Raw genomic sequence first — 17,880 nt, forward strand, 5'->3', positions numbered from 1 at the left:
TCTCTCTATTCTCTATTATGATCAAATAGTTATTGATTTTAGGTCATTATTCTGACTAATCAATATTCGTTAAAGATCTGTAATAATCACACAGTTTTTGTCGTGCATCTATCTAATTTATTTTGTCCCCTGTGGCGCTTATGAAGAACTATATTATGTAAGTACTCTATTTGAAGTAGGAAAAGAAGGATTGTGTCATGAAAAGCTATGATAGTATCAGTTACAAAATACATAAATAATTTTGTCGCTTTACAGGATTTCACAGTCTCCCTGTTGACATACGCTTTCAGTATCGGATGGCAGGTTCAGTACTCTCTCAGCTTTTAAGATACCTGAGGGCTACAATGAAGCTAAGGGCCTGATTCAGTTGTTTGGTGAACAACATCATCTCTGTTGGACTGGTGGAGGACTTAGCATCCACTAGGCTGATACTACTCCACCCGCCAAATTCAGAAATGACCGCCAAGGAACTACTGTCATTTCAGTTCCTGTTAATGATGTTTAAAGTTTGTGCACAGTTCCATCAACATGATGGAGCTGTTTATCAATCACATTCTTTTTATTTCCTAAAAGAAATTCCCAAAGAGGGATTTTCAATTGGGAATTAAGAAGAATATGCTCCTTTCGCTATGGAGGTTATCGCCTACGGCCAAGGGAGCATTTAGAAGTTTTCACCCCACTTACTGAAAGGGTTTTCCTGTAGGTGATGGGGAGTGAAAACTGACCTCAACAACAGCCCCTCTAAATTAGGTGGGCGAAATAGAGGTCAGCCTCTTATGGCCCTTACTACATCGGGCTGTTGGAGGGATCTAACCATGTCAGAGAAGAAGTAGTTTCCGCCATGGTTACACCAATGGTTCACTCGCATGTAAATCGGGTACAGTGCCCATTATGTTGGGTGTACGGATAATCCGTTGACGTTGAGATGGAGTATCCTTACCGCTAAAATGTATATCAGGCCCAAAATCTTTTGCACAGCTGTTTCAAAGGTATGAAAGGGGTATTAACAGTGTCATCCGTTCATTCTGCACAAGCCTTTCTAAGTAATTGTAACTCATCAACTGACTCTATTTTATAACTTTCTGAGACTTTATCAACATATCATCATACAACTCATGCTGTACTTACCTATACCAACTTCCCATAATGCTTTATTATACCACTCTGTTTATTTCATCACACATGGTGCACGATAATTGTGATAGAGAGATCGGTTAACAAGAATGTGCACCTACTTTTTTAAATTAGTTAAAATTAGAATACCAAACAAAATCTACAAAAATATGATACAACACAACAGTGCAGTCCACTGTGTTACAAAATGTGATGGGTGTACAAATCCACTGCTATCAGTATGAAATAAGAAATGTATATTTAAATATTCTTACCCTACTTCTTGCCTTTATTCTTTTGTAAACAAAGTCTGGAAATGGTTTTCTTGAAATAAAGCGCCCTGATCCCTGATTGACGTGGAGATTTCCATCTTCCAAAACTATTTTGCCTTGACTAATAACAACTTCCGGAGCACCGTGACATTCCATTCCTTCAAATATGTTACAATCAACAGCCTGCAAACACAGAATCAATATCTTAGCATGTCAAGTATGAGAGCTTCAACCTGAAAAAATATAGATAATAGTTTGCAATATGGAAGAACTAGGTGAATAAAATACAAAGAAATGAAACAAACTGAATAATTTCTCAAGAAAGAAATGTAAAGTATTACTGAAAAGTGCGCAGGTTTTGATGAGTTAATTTAAAATCCTAAACACTGCAGAAACATTTAGAAAAGTGTGGCAGGAGCAGATAAAGACATTGCAGCAAAAATGGATAATGGACTGGAAGTGAAAAAACAGACAATGAAGCAGAACTACATGACACATGATTAGTTTAAAATATTTCACAAATCTTTTAAACCATTACACGTGTTCTTCCTTTAGTAGTGTAGTAGTCTTTTATAATTCAGAGACTATCAGTTTGTTCCTGAGTTTATTTAGTGGAATTTCCATCCACCAGAGTTCAATATGTAGGTGTCCTGTCATGTTGGTAGTAGACATTCTTCTATATTTTGAGTTCTGCAATTTGACAGTGGAGGGTTGAGCACAGGGTTTCTATTTTGGCTATGCTTGGTGAAGTTTGTGGAAATGTCTCCAATGTCAGAGGCTGACTGGAGAATTTCTGCAATAACTGTAGTAAGTGAAAATGTACTGTACACTGTGATACCCGCATGGATAGTCTCACAACATACTGGGATACTGCTTCCTATCATATTAGGACAACAGACGTATCTTTTGGTGAGCGTTCAAGAGCATTTCTTTTTCACAGATTTAACTCCAATAGAAAAGGCAGTGGACCTGTCACCTGTATCAGTGCTGCTTGTTTACCTTCTCACATGGAGTTGCTATTCCGCCATGTTTGAAGATGAAAGTAACTGTGCCAGATGCACAACTACTAGGGTGGTCACAATGCCAATGGGGTGTATCATTTAACAAAAGAATAATTTTACCCCAGATTACAAACATGATTTGACTGCCTGATCAAGCATATTATGGATAAACTCTGATTACCAATGCAATCTGCTAAATCCTACTTCATTTATTGACAAATAGTGATTCACCATGTCTACATCAATAGCTGGTATCTGGAGTTCTTAGCTCCTGGAGCAATGACTATTACTGAAATAAAAGTAATAAAAGTACCTGAGATATTTGCAGCACTCCTAAAATATTTGACGGGGATTGGTGATAGGTATTATAATAAGCAGTGATATGGAAAATGCCCACAAAAGTAGTTCTCTTGAATATGGATTTGAAGCAGCCCAGCTCTATGCCCTCTAGGTGTTTTCAAGGAAAGTTTCGGAAAGTTAGCTTTTCAGAAAAACATGCCTGACTTTTCTCTGCTTCACTTTCAAATCATGAGGCTCTCTCTCTACATCTATCATTTTATTCTTTCTTGCTGTTGCTTGTCCTTCCTTGCCTTATTTTTAATTTGACTGTAAGAACCTAGGTGTTGGAGAATCTTCTAAAATAAGTGATATAGCTTTATGGGAAGACCCACGTTTGACTCCCAATCCAAACAGATTGAGGAAATGTGAGTTGTCGCACAGTTCCATACTACGCAAATAGTAGAAGTACCAAGCCACTGTTCAGCACTGTAGTTCATCAGGCCATGTGTCACGATGAGTCTTATATAAAAGTAAGACATATGATCTATTACAATTTCCAGAATATTCTGCACGGTCACAATACTGTATTCAGAATGTAAACTGTGCCAGAATCCAAAACTTTGAACTAAGATCATAAGTATGTTTACCAGATTGTGCATCTTTGCTGAAATAATTTTTACTGTTTTCGGGTTCCATATCACCAGGTCAGCATCGGAGCCTACTGCAATCCTTCCCTTTTTAGGATAAAAATTAAATATCTTGGCTGCGTTGGTGCTTGTTACAGCAACAAATTCATTTTCATCCATCTTTCCTGACATCTGAAAATAGATAAAAGATGTTAAGTAATTCAAAATACGAAATTCATTAAGAAATGTGCACTTTTTAGAGTAAAATATAATGACAATGTTTCAGTGCAGCATGGTAGTTTAACATGGGAGTCTCTAAAATATGAAGCAAGTCTTTCAAAAACAGAAGGTACTGCAAATTCCTGTTGTGCATATATACACACGCTCTGTTTGTTCAGGTTCTTTGTAATATCCGGGGCAATCAAAATATTAATATCATTCATATGAAGATAGCAATTAATGATACCTATATGAGTCTCAAAAATACTTGTGGGCCTCATTTATGAGGCCCTACCTGCACTTTTGCGCTGCGAGTATGTCACTTTTTTGACGTTCCAGTGGCGCAATGTGCCACTGGCATATTTATAAGGCCACGTTATGTGGTATTTCATGGCCTTATAAATATGTGCCCCTTTCATGCAGAAAACTGTGTGAAAAGGGCGTTCCATGGGTGTTGCTGGGGTGTTCCCAGCACCATCCATGGCTTTTTGACACTGCCCCAGATTTACGATCTATCATAAGTCTGAGGAAATTGCCAAAAACGTACGCCTCCCCAGGAGAGGCGTAAGAGAGGCACAACGAGGAGAAATATCTGTATTCCTCTTTATTTTTACTCTTCCTATGTGTGCTGCATTCTGCAGCACACACAGTATGAGGAAAAATCCTCTTTTAATTATTTTTGTGCAGGAAAATAATGATCCTCGCAATGCAGGCACCCTTGAACCATGGTGCAAATGTGCCTGCAGTGGCGCACAGCACCCCATTATGCACCGGCGCTGGGGAAAAATCCTAATTTTAAGACTTTCGGTATTCACAGAAGGCATTTAGGCGTCCTAAAGTTAGTAGTCCTAACTTTACTACTACTAACTTGAGAAAAATCGTAATTCTAGGACTTTCGGTATTCACAGAAGGCATTTAGGAGTCCTAAAGTTAGGAGTCTTAACTTCTGTGAATACCGAAATGAGTAAGTTCATTCTGTGAATACCAAAAGTAGTAAGTGCATTCTGTGAATGCCAAAAGTAGTAAGTTCATTCTGTGAATACCAAAAGTAGTAAGTGCAATCTGTGAATACCAAAACAGTAGTAAGTTTAGGATTGAGTCTTAAGTTCAATCTGTGAATCGGGCCCTGAGTCCTACATTCACCCCAGTACAAAGATCTGGGCCTAAATCCATCGTCTTTTTGCACTCTACACCACCCTAGGTCAGACAATGGTTATATGCAAATCAGCCTTGACCCTTTGCCTCATGGGAACAGTCCAGCCCGAACTACCAAGCCATGTCTTTCCTAGACCAGAATCAAGCATCCATGGACCGGTTTCTGGCTATCAGCCTTCTTCAGCCTGGATAGCTTGACTCCAGTGATGTGGAGAGCCTGGGACTCACGTCTGAGCATACCCAGCCCACTCGGGGTGAAAATTGCAAAAAACACAGTTGATGGACAGAATGCAGAACAATTTCTTACATTAACCCCAGTACAAAGATCTGGGCCTAAATCCAGCGTTTTTTTGCACTGAGAATGCAGAACAAAGTCTTACACTCACCCCAGTACAAAGATCTGGGCCTAAATCCATCGTTTTTTTGCAGTGCAAAAAAACGATGTCTTATGTTGTTTAAGGAAATTCGATTTGAGTAACAGCACCGTATGCTCTGATAAGACTGGGGTGACATGACAATACATTGGTTTTGAAATCTGACATTATATATGAGTACCACAGAATCACAGGCTTCCAAAGCCAAAGAGCAATGTTGGAATACACTGAAGTAGAAGTCTCGAGTAGGGTTTTAGATGCTGTGACTCACAAACCTTGGCAACGTTCCAAGGAAATTATAATTCATTCTGCAGCAAGATGAATATTTGTGTGAGAGCTTAGATGGTTGACCTTCATCACTTTCAGAAAACCACCCAATTGTCAAGGAGTCATGGTAAGGACCAAGGGCCTGATTATGATGACGGTCACCACCATTGTGAGGCCATTTTCTGCCCAGCACATTATAATGCAGGCGGTACCGTGGCGGTCCGACACTCAGACCGCCACACATCCGACAGGTTCGATGAGCCCGCCAGTGCTGTGGAGGCCCTCGCATTCCCATAAATAGTGGCGGTGCCTACCAGGCACTGCTGTTGGGATTACGATGGTCCATCCCCACCAGCCTTTCCATGGTGGTTCACCCGTCATGGAAAGGCTGGCATGATTGACTTTGGCAGCCCATACCAGGCCCCCTTTCACCGGACACTTTCGCTTTGGGGTTGAGGGTCACCTATGGTGCCATGCTACATTTCCCTGCATCATGTGGCAGGCACCGCATGGTGCAGGGAAATGTAAAATGTGCATTTGTTACATTGCAGTAGGTGCTGCAGCCAGCAGCACCCACCGCAATGTAATGTATGGCGAGTGTGGCTGCCGTATTGGCAGTTGCATCGTAATACACGCTCTGGGACCGCCATGTTGTAGTCGGGCAGTCCCACTCCCCGAGACGATGGCGGAGGGACTGAAGTCCGCCCACCATCATAATCAGCCCCCAAGTTATATGAACATAGATGCTAAAACTTTGCTAGGCATAAATAAGAGTTGTAATCCTTGATAATACATGTTCAAACAATATGTCTTATATAATGACTTTGTTCTATATTTTGTCACCCAAATGGAGTTATTAACTGAACATGTGCAGCCAATTTTAAAATCATATTTAAGTCATAAAAAAATTTCAGATAATATTTTTTCATATTCTGTTCTGATATACAAACTTTAGGAAAGCCAACCAGAGGCTGTGAAGTGGATAAACCTTTGTGGGACCCACAATGCATCCAACATCTAAAGATTGCACTACACAAAGTATATTCAGTATTCTTGTATTTGGAAGGCGCCAATGAGAGGATGTGGGTGTGCACAGATAAAACCGGGGGGTGGGCTGCTACTTAGGTGTGAAGCTCATAGTGCGTTCACACCAAGACTAGCTGGAGTCCAGCAGGAGGGATTTTGTTTGTCTCCTATCTCCATTAAGCACTATGCACTTTGCAGGTTACCGTTTGTGGTCTAATGCCTGTTATGCATTATGCACTTTACAGTTTTAAGTTCCCCATTATGATAAGGAGTGGATTTAAGATGGTGATTCCAATATGTTGAGGGATAAGCACATTGGCTGCTACCCTATGCCAATTGGTTGGTCTCTTTTTAGCCAAACCTTTCTATATTTTAAGTGAATGGTTAGCTTAACCCATTCAAACCTGTCATGGGTGTCGATCAAATCTATGGTCAAATTATGGATGTCTTTTTTTGGGTAGAGTCTGGGCCTGGAGGGGTTGATGCCACTCTTTGCACTTTATCATGCACCACATATTGTGCCATGTATAATGCAGCTTGTAAAGAAGATAGATGGGTGTTTATGACCTAAGATTCTTTAACGTTAGCTGCTACCATGGGGGTGTTTCTCTAGAACTCATAGTTATCTCAGGTAGGCCAGGGGAGAGTTCTCAGAGGATTATCTTATTTTTGCTTATGCACCCTGTAGGATCATGGTCAAGCTCTGGCTTTATTGCTGTTTTTATATGGGAAAGGGCAAGGGGATGTCCCAGCAGAGACTTCTCAAGGAATAGTCTTAGAGCCTCTTACTTTTATTTTTTTATACTGATGTCATGTATCATCTTTTAAAAAGGGTTTTTATTAACTAATAAAATTACTGTAACATCCATATGCAAGTCACAGGGGGAAAGGAAGACATCTTAATATAAATGTTTGTATTTATTCAATGGAGACTTGAATAGGCACTACAGATTTATGGGACACTATTAAACTGCTAAACTCGCATCTCCTCACCTCAGAACATGAAAACACTGAGATGTAATATTCTGGCTTGACACCTCTCACCCTCTTCTCAGAAGCATTAATCTGACATTGGACACATGCACTCCAATCTATGTAGACATTTATATGTGCCTCTCATGTATATCGAACTCCACAGGCACCAACATGAAATGCATATAAGTTTTGCACTGTTCAAAAAACGACCCAGAGTCACTGGTCAGACATGTATGTTGCACGGTAAACAGACATAATATCGAATCCAAAATATCGTTTGGACAAAATATCGAGTAAAAAATATAGACTAGTCAAAATATCGACCAGACATAATATAGACTACAAAAATATCGAGTAATATCGATATTAATAGCCAAAATATCGAATACAAAATATAGACTAGACATAATATCGACTAGATAGAATATTGACAAAAAAAAATCGAAAATAAGGTAGTTTTTTAATATTTTTTAATAATTGTGTAATATAAATCTGTAGCGGGTTGTGGGTTTATAGGGGAATAGCGTGGGAAGTAATTTAATTATAATTAATTAATTATGTAAATTAATAATAAGTGTTAATTAATTATTAATTGGAAAATAAATAAAATATAATTGGTAAAAAATAATAATTGATTAATAATTATTTTTTAGTAAATTAATTTCTGTAGCGGGTTGTGGGTTTATAGGGGAATAGGGTGGGAAGTAATTTTATTATAATTAATTAATTATGTAAATTATTAATAATTGTTAAATAATTATTAATTGGTAATTAATTAAAATATAATTGGTAATTCATTATAAATATTTAATTGATAAATAATTAATATTTAGTAAATTATTTTCTGTAGCGGATTGTGGGTTTATAGGGGGATAGGGTGGGAATTAATTTCATAATAATTAATTAATTATGTAAATTAATAATAATTGTTAATTAATTGTTAATTGGTAATTAATTAAAATATAATTGGTAATTAATTATAAATATTTAATTGATAAATAATTAATATTTAGTAAATTATTTTCTGTAGTGGGTTGTGAGTTTATAGGGGGATAGGGTGGGAAGTAATTTGATAATAATTAATAATTATGTAAATTAATTAAAATTGTTAATTGTTAATTGTTAATTAATTAATAGTCATTTTAACCACTATGCTATCCAGCACTTTCCCTACTGTTGCACCCACTGGAGTGGGAATAGTAATTTTAACCCCTACGCTATCCAACGCTTTCCCTACTGTTGCACCCACTGGAGTGGGAATAGTAATTTTTACCCCTACTCTATCCAACGCTTTCCCTACTGTTGCACCCACTGGAGTGGGAATAGTAATTTTAACCCTTACGCTATCCAATGTTTTCCCTACTGTTGCACTCTTTGGAGTGGGAATAGTAATTTTTACCCCTATGCTATCCAGAGCTTTCCCTACTGTTACACTCTTTGGAGTGGGAATAGTAATTTTTACCTCTACGCTATCCAGCGCTTTCCCTACTGTTGCACCCACTGGAGTGGGAATAGTAATTTCTATCCCTACGCTATCCAACGCTTTCCCTACTGTTGCACCCACTGGAGTGGAAATAGTAATTTTAACCCCTACGCTATCCATCGCTTTCCCGACTGTTGCACCCACAGGAGTGGGAATAGTAATTTTTACCTCTACGCTATCCAGCGCTTTCCCTACTGTTGCACCCACTGGAGTGGGAATAGTAATTTTTACCCCTACGCTATCCAACGTTTTCCCTACTGTTGCACCCACTGGAGTGGGAATAGTAATTTTAACCCCTACGCTATCCAACGCTTTCCCTACTGTTGCACCCACTGGAGTGGGAATAGTAATTTTTACCCCTACTCTATTCAACGCTTTCCCTACTGTTGCACCCACTGGAGTGGGAATAGTAATTTTAACCCTTACGCTATCCAATGTTTTCCCTACTGTTGCACTCTTTGGAGTGGGAATAGTAATTTTTACCCCTATGCTATCCAGAGCTTTCCCTACTGTTACACTCTTTGGAGTGGGAATAGTAATTTTTACCTCTACGCTATCCAGCGCTTTCCCTACTGTTGCACCCACTGGAGTGGGAATAGTAATTTTTATCCCTACGCTATCCAACGCTTTCCCTACTGTTGCACCCACTGGAGTGGAAATAGTCATTTTAACCCCTACGCTATCCATCGCTTTCCCTACTGTTGCACCCACAGGAGTGGGAATAGTAATTTTTACCTCTACGCTATCCAGCGCTTTCCCTACTGTTGCACCCACTGGAGTGGGAATAGTAATTTTTACCCCTACGCTATCCAACGTTTTCCCTACTGTTGCACCCACTGGAGTGGGAATAGTAATTTTAACCCTTACGCTATCCAATGTTTTCCCTACTGTTGCACTCTCTGGAGTGGGAATAGTAATTTTTACCCCTATGCTATCCAGAGCTTTCCCTACTGTTACACTCTTTGGAGTGGGAATAGTAATTTTTACCTCTACGCTATCCAGCGCTTTCCCTACTGTTGCACCCACTGGAGTGGGAATAGTAATTTCTATCCCTACGCTATCCAACGCTTTCCCTACTGTTGCACCCACTGGAGTGGAAATAGTAATTTTAACCCCTACACTATCCATCGCTTTCCCTACTGTTGCACCCACAGGAGTGGGAATAGTAATTTTTACCTCTACGCTATCCAGCGCTTTCCCTACTGTTGCACCCACTGGAGTGGGAATAGTAATTTTTACCCCTACGCTATCCAACGTTTTCCCTACTGTTGCACCCACTGGAGTGGGAATAGTAATTTTAACCCCTACGCTATCCAACGCTTTCCCTACTGTTGCACCCACTGGAGTGGGAATAGTAATTTTTACCCCTACTCTATTCAACGCTTTCCCTACTGTTGCACCCACTGGAGTGGGAATAGTAATTTTAACCCTTACGCTATCCAATGTTTTCCCTACTGTTGCACTCTTTGGAGTGGGAATAGTAATTTTTACCCCTATGCTATCCAGAGCTTTCCCTACTGTTACACTCTTTGGAGTGGGAATAGTAATTTTTACCTCTACGCTATCCAGCGCTTTCCCTACTGTTGCACCCACTGGAGTGGGAATAGTAATTTTTATCCCTACGCTATCCAACGCTTTCCCTACTGTTGCACCCACTGGAGTGGAAATAGTAATTTTAACCCCTACGCTATCCATCGCTTTCCCTACTGTTGCACCCACAGGAGTGGGAATAGTAATTTTTACCTCTACGCTATCCAGCGCTTTCCCTACTGTTGCACCCACTGGAGTGGGAATAGTAATTTTTACCCCTACGCTATCCAACGTTTTCCCTACTGTTGCACCCACTGGAGTGGGAATAGTTATTTTTACCCCTACACTATCCAACGTTTTCCCTACTGTTGCACCCACTGGAGTGGGAATAGTATTTTTTACCCCTACGCTATCCTGCCTTTTTCTACAGTTGATTTCACTATAGTTGTTACAATAAATTTTAACCATTTTGCTATGCTACGGTAAAAAGATGATATATGTTTAGTTAATAATATGTATTTATATATATATATATATATATATATATATATATATATATATAATCCAAAGCACACTGGGTTCTGCTGGGACCTCCTCCCGTAGTCAGGTGGCGCGAAAGTTCGGCAAACCCTCAGCCGAAAGTTTCAATAACAATTCCAAAGTTTTGCAGTGAAGCAAGAAGTCGCGCACTCAAGGATTTCAGTTGTGAAGTATTTAATCACCGGATATCGCTACGCGTTTCGACACACCAAGGTGTCTTGATCACACAATGTGATCAAGACACCTTGGTGTGTCGAAACGCGTAGCGATATCCGGTGATTAAATACTTCACAACTGAAATCCTTGAGTGCGCGACTTCTTGCTTCACTGCAAAACTTTGGAATTGTTATATATATATATATATATATATATATATATATATATATATATATATATATATATATATATATATATATTTATTTATTATTTTTGTTATATATTTTTGTAATTTAAAATAATTATTTATTAATATTACATTTATTTAATCATTTTAACTAAGTTTATATTAAATATATTTATTATTATATTAGTTTTAACTTCATTTAAAGACATATAAAAAAACGATATTTTGACAGTCTATATTATTTACAGTCGATATTTTAGAGTCAATATTTTTGTACTTTCCTGTATGAAGATAGAAACTCGATATTTTGTCCCTCGATATTTTGTCATCGATATTTTTGTAACTCGATATTAATGGGCTCGATATTATTTCAGTGATCCATGTTGCACATCATTGCCGCCATAGCTTCTTAAATATTTCACACTGCTCCTTCCCCTCAGCCATACTTACCTTCAATAATCAAAGCCACACCAGATAACTGGCTGTACCAAGCCTAGGAAATGCCCTACTGGTGACAATCTGAGGCTTGGTCTGATCTAGGACAACCTATTCTTCTGAAAATGCCAACTGTGTGTAGGAATGAATGCTTCGAAGACATTCAATTTTTGAAAAGGCATTGTCTTATTCTGTAACTATGCCACATCCCCACCTCAGCACCACAGTAGTATTTGCATAGAACATAACAGATGCTGTCATAGTCCAATTGCCCTTTCAGCGACACTGACTTAATGTGGCTTTGATGAAGCCCAGTTCTATTAATACTTGAGAGGCATTGGTCTCATGTGAAACTAACTGTGCCATGTTTGTACCAGAATTACGTAGGCATCTCCATATAAATAAGCAAATCTTGATTGTACAGGGTAACGTGATTGACTGGACATTTGCTATACTGTTATTTTAGTGGCCAGTGCCGAGATGTAGCAAACCTTCAAGAAGAGTGTGTCAGCGTTGCGGACATTTACCTCTGGCATCACAGTTACATCATCCTGAAGGTGCAAAAAGTGGTATGTCTAAAAACACTGATACAACAGCAGAGTTTGTTTATATGTTTGCATTCTTGCACAGACACACTCATAGAGACTATTTCAACTCTGTCAACGAACTACTAACTTCGATGCATAGGCTGAAAAAATGAAATGACCCTGACATTGACCTCTTTGAGAAATGTCCAGGATTCCATCTTGTCAGTATTTTAAAGTATTGTGCTATAATGGCATTCTTCAAAGGGGAAGATTACTTTCCCTCATTCAGTGATTCTTCATGCTGTTATCATGCTGGCCAGGGATATGGAGCGGTTGTGGGGAGGTGATGGAACTGATACAACCACTCTTCATTCTGATCACCTTTAGTGTCCATCTCCCAATCACGTGCAAGGCAAGGCCCCATACCTTAGCATGCGTGAACCGTATGTTTTTATTTTGGCCACAGAGATTTAAGCAGGATCTTCCCTCGTTAGTGTGGAAAACATAACCTATATTTGAAATTGAGTGACACTACACTAAGAACTATGCTGTGTCGGGCCCAGAACCACTGGAAGGTTGGAGCTCATCTATCTTCATGGAGAGCTAAGCGTTTTCACCCTACTTTACATTAGGCTGTATGTCCTGTAACAGGATCAACATTTCATCCTGGATAAAGCAGGGCATATTGCCGTTTGTCAACTGTGTTGTTCTTATTGCCTCCCTGGGTATAGTCTCCTGGCTGCGACTGATCAATGAAATTGTATACCTGGTGATATTGTCTTTGGCAGTGTTTATCCATCTACTGAGTATAAATCCAGTTTGACATTTGACTTCTGGTGTAACTGCATGTGCAGGGTTGTCAGAGTAGGTAGTACTACGTCTGTTGGCACGTCTACTAGAGTTTTAGTTCACTTGTACTATTATGGATGTGCAAGAGCAGTACATGACCTATTATTAATGTAACATGTCTTTCTGATTAGGTAATGATGCCTCACTGAGGTTGTGTGCTGAACTAACTGGATGAATAAAATAGGTCATAGGCCATGTTTGAACCAGGGTACAAGTCCTCTAATGTACTCAAATTGAACTTCTGAGTTCTGTGACAATTTTGACTTGCTTTTATAGGCATCTATTTGTTAAGGTGTAAATTTGCAGTTTTATTCACTAGTGCTCCATTTGTCAGTACTGTAATTCGAAGGAAAGTGATCTCTGGGTTTAGAAAGTATTGTGGTACTATTCAAAAGAATGGTTGCATGTGTATCCATGTGAAATATAGGACAATGCACATGCATTTTGGAAGTAGATTGATCCCCATGTGCTATTTCTTGTATTGCCTCCAACTTTTCAGTATAATTATGTCTTAAAGGTTTCTTGTTTGTCCTATAATATCTGGTTTAGTTGCCTTGGAAGCTGTAAAGCTTAACTATGTCCTTTGTTTAGCAATTTGTTTGGTTGCTCATTTGTTGTGTGACACTGTGGGGCAGATTTACTAACATTTTGTGCAAGGTTTGCATCACAAAAGTCAGGCAAACTCTACCAAAATGTTTATTTGGGATTTACTTTGGGATTTACTTTCCAGTACTAAAGTTGTTTTGGGCTGGAAAGATACATGTAAGTAACTCAAAGCAGTTCTTTGTACTGCTTTGCATTACTGTACATCAAGGGTTAACATTGCAATAGTTTATGAATTCATGACACCTTAAGGAACAATCAAAACATATTATTCAAGGACTTGGGAGAATGGTATTGATAAAACCAACAAGATTCTGTTGTTGAATGTAACAATTTACCTTAAAATGTACAGAAAAGCAGTTATAAGACTTTCTTGTCTGTAAGTCACAATCCAGCCATCTAGTGGCTTGCCCTGATTGGTCAGAGTTAACAGGATTAGCCAGACTGCTTTGATGAAGAGATAAGTGGCTTACCCCCGAGAGGCTAACCTGTTGGTGAGAGGACCCTGCAGGAATGCCAGAGCGGGTGAGGGGTCCTAAAGCATCAGCTTCAAAGGTAGAAAGGGACAGCTGATAGGCTTAAGTAAGGAATTTTCAGATATAGGAGGGAGGGAAGCTATGGAAATGAGCCATCTTTTATGTTTGTTTAGCTAGATCTTCCTTCTCTGTTGAGACTTCAGCAATATTGAATTTTGGAAGAATAGTGCTTTCTGGGAAACCATTGTACAACGCTTTGGAGGTAATGGTTATGCTCTGGGGTGTGCCCTGCAACTCATTGGAAAGGAGTGCACTCTTGCATGACCCCAGATAACACTGAATAAGTATCTAGGAGGGGAAGAGCCTCTCAGATCTGATGCTTGAAACAGCAGAAGAAGAAGGTTCCATGCTGGAAAGTTTATTTGCACTAACCAGGCCCTGCACTATAATTGCAAAAAGAACAATTAATGGACAGAATGCAGAACAATGTCATACATTCACCCCAGTACAGAGATCTGGCCCTAAATCCATTGTTATTTTGCTCACCATGCCATTCCGGTTTGGACTCAGCCATATGCAAATCAGTCTTGACCCTGCGCCCAATGGGAACAGTCCACTCTGAACTGCCAGGCCAGGTCCTCCCTGGACTGGAAACAAGCATCCTGAGACCGGTTTCGGGCTTTCAACCCTTATCAGCCAGTATAGCTTGACTCCAGTGGCATGGAGTGCACGGGACCCAAGTCTGGGCATACCCGTCCCACGTCTGGGAATACCCGTCCCACTCGTGGTGAAAAATGCAAAAAGAACAATTGCTGGACAGAATGCAGAACAATGTCATACGTTCACCCCAGTACAGAGATCTGGGCATAAATCATAATTTATTTTCTCACCATGCCATTCCAGTTTGGACCCAGCCATATGCAAATCAGTCTTCACCCTGCGGCAAATGGGAACAATTCAGCATGAACTGCCAGGCCATATCCTCCCAGACGTGGGTCCCGTGCTCACTACACCACTGGATTCAAGCTAGCCTGGCTGATGTAGAGTGATGCCCTGAAACCGGTCCCAGGATACTTGTTTCTGGTCCAGGAAGTACCTGGATTGGCGGTTCAGGCCGCACTGTTCCCACAAGGAATAGGGTCAAGACGGATTTGCATATGGCTGGGTCCAAACTGGGGTGGTGTGGTGAGCAAAAGAATGATGGATTAAACCCAGATCTTTGTGACTGGGGGCGAATGTTTGCATTGTCCAGCATAACGTCCATCACTTGTTTCTTTTGCACTTGCACTATAACTGACTGCGCTTGCTGCACTATCTGGAACTACAACCCTGTGGACTTAACTAGCTTCAAGAGGATTTACGAGTGGACTCCCTGCAGGCTGAAGGTTAACAGAGCTCACCTGGAATATCAACACCAAGGATCCCCAGCCTGGAGTGCTTCCAATGGATTTGTAAGGTTTTTGTCCAAGTGGATTTGGCAATTGAAGTCCCAAACTTTCAATGACCATATTGGAGCTTTCCAGACCCCTGGAGAACGTTTTGGATACTTTGGGATCCTCAGAGGAACTTCAGGAAGAAGTTCCAGAAGTTTGGAGCAACTTTGGAAAAAAGTTCCATAAATGGATCGACTCGACCTAGCAGGCCAAGCCAGTGATCTTCAGCCGCAAGCCGATCTGCCCTCCAGGTTTGTGCCGCTGAAAAGCTCCAGAAGTCCAACTTCCGGAGTTTGACTGGGAGCTGGTCGGCAGCCAAGCTTGCGATCCCTCACCGAACCCACACAGGTTAAGATCATCAAGGGACCCCAGAAGAAAAAGCTCTGTAAAGGTTTCTAAATTTGAAGGTAACAGACTTGACTGACCCCCAGCTGCGAGAGTCAAGCAACCCACCTTCAATCGCGAGCCGGCCTGGATGCCTGGTTTGTACCACTGGGAAGTTTCAGAGGGCTGACTGCCATAGATTTTCCAGGAAATTGTCAAAAGGCAAGCCAGCGAACCCTCACCAAAGCCGGACTGATGTAGAGCATTGAGGGACACCAGCAGAAAAAACTCCAGAAAAATTTCTAAGTCAGAAGGTAAAAACCTTGTCCAAGACCTACCCAGAGGTGTAGCTGCGCAGTGCTCCATTGCATTTGGCCTGAAACTTTGATTTTGCCCGGTCAAGCACAACCAGCTTTCCCAATAGGTGCTGTAGGTTTCTATGCGCTATATAGTGCTAAATCTTTAGAAATTCATGTTTGCAGTTTCCTACACTGGATTTTCTTTCATTTTGGTGTCATTTTAAAGATGAAAATATTTCTTATTTTTATAAATTGGTGTTGGATTTTTATTCTGTGTTGTCTCTTAATTATGTACTGAATCTGTGTTTTTAAATGCTTTACATACCAGTCTCTGAAGTTAAGCCTGCCTGCTCGCAGCCAAGCAGCCAAGCTGCTGGTTGAGCAGGTGAACAATTTTTTGAGACCTATTCTGAGCTCTAAATGTATTGGCCTTATAGCCAGTGGTAGATGCATATTTACTACTACTAATAATCCACTTCCCAAAAGATGGTGTGTCAATGTCTTCAAGACATGTGTAGTTTAATGTATGTCTTTCAGTATACTGTGAGGGGTGTGTTTGTGAGTGTATTCTCCATCCTTGATATCTGGCTCTGGGACCTTGGTATTTTTGGTTATTTCTATGCATATTTGTTATGTGTTTGTTTCCCAAAAACCTTTGCTTGGGCTTCAATGTGTGTTGGTCCTCTGGCTATACCCAAATTAGCTGAGAATAAATTTTTTGTACAGTGGGTATGCCTTATAATTTATGCATTGTGCGTAAGGGTGTAATGTAACCAAATATAACATTAAGCTTCAGGTCTGTTGGTTATGTTTGCAACTACAGAGATGAACATTTCACACAAATAGTAAATGTCACTGGAAATCAACCTATCGAAATACTACAATCAAAGATGTGATCAATTTGTGCATCTTTGTGTGAAGAAATACTTCTTGAGGCTCCTTAAATTTCATACTGTTTGTCTCTAGTAAATACTCTGACCTATTACATACTTTTCTTTGAAAATTAATAAAAGTTATTACATATGTTTGTAATATATCTGGATAATCCAAAAATAATTGAGGACTACACTTTCTAAAGTGAACCCATTTTGAAGGGAATGTACTTTTATGAAAATGTGATTTAAGAGCAAGGATTATACTGGGGACTATTTCATCATTTTTCCTTCAAAAACTCACACAGAAATAATATACCACTTATAGGATGTTGGATAAGTACATGGGCTCACTTACGTAAGTGTAGCACCCTGTACTAATCCAGGCGACCCATATGGTGATTTTAGTGGGTTTAGACAATGTTAGAAAGGCTCTCTAAGTGGAAGCTGTGAAGAGCAGCCTTCAGGCTTAGACGAGGAGGAGTGTAAAGCAGCTCAGTTTACCAGTATCTAATCTTATAGTATAGGTTAAGTGAAAAAGAGCCACAACGTGTTCTTATGAAAATAGGTGTATATTAGAGTCACTCACTAACACTATCCAAAATCCCCTACCCGGAGATATAATGACAATGCACATAATACTTCAAAATAGAACAGTAAGAAGCACCAATGCACAGTGGTCCCCAGGGGGAGACCAAACCATATACATAAATAGTGCAATCCGAACTACGACAGTAGTTGAGACTGGACCCAGAAAGTGTAGAAAAGTTGGGGACCCAAGATACCACCACAAGTGAGAGTCAAGGTACCCCACGACAGTCGTATTCAAAGAGGATACACAACTGCATACTCAATACTA

At 39.8% G+C, this 17,880-nt stretch overlaps 1 protein-coding gene across 2 annotated transcripts in view; it reads right to left on the reverse strand.

Annotated features, from left to right (window-relative positions):
- DPYSL4 (dihydropyrimidinase like 4) overlaps positions 1 to 17,880 on the reverse strand; it is a 257,621-nt gene that overhangs the window by 81,674 nt on the left and 158,067 nt on the right. For both annotated transcript variants that reach the window (XM_086922540.1, XM_086922541.1), the window contains exons 11-12: positions 3,313 to 3,483; positions 1,389 to 1,568 (exon numbers count right to left, since the gene is read on the reverse strand). In XM_086922540.1, coding sequence (XP_086778666.1) covers positions 1,389 to 1,568; positions 3,313 to 3,483 — 351 coding nt within the window. The remainder of the gene's footprint in view (positions 1 to 1,388; positions 1,569 to 3,312; positions 3,484 to 17,880) is intronic.

Source organism: Lissotriton vulgaris, chromosome 5 (assembly GCF_964263255.1).
Source record: "Lissotriton vulgaris chromosome 5, aLisVul1.2, whole genome shotgun sequence".
In the NCBI taxonomy this organism is placed as follows: Eukaryota; Metazoa; Chordata; class Amphibia; order Caudata; family Salamandridae; genus Lissotriton; species Lissotriton vulgaris.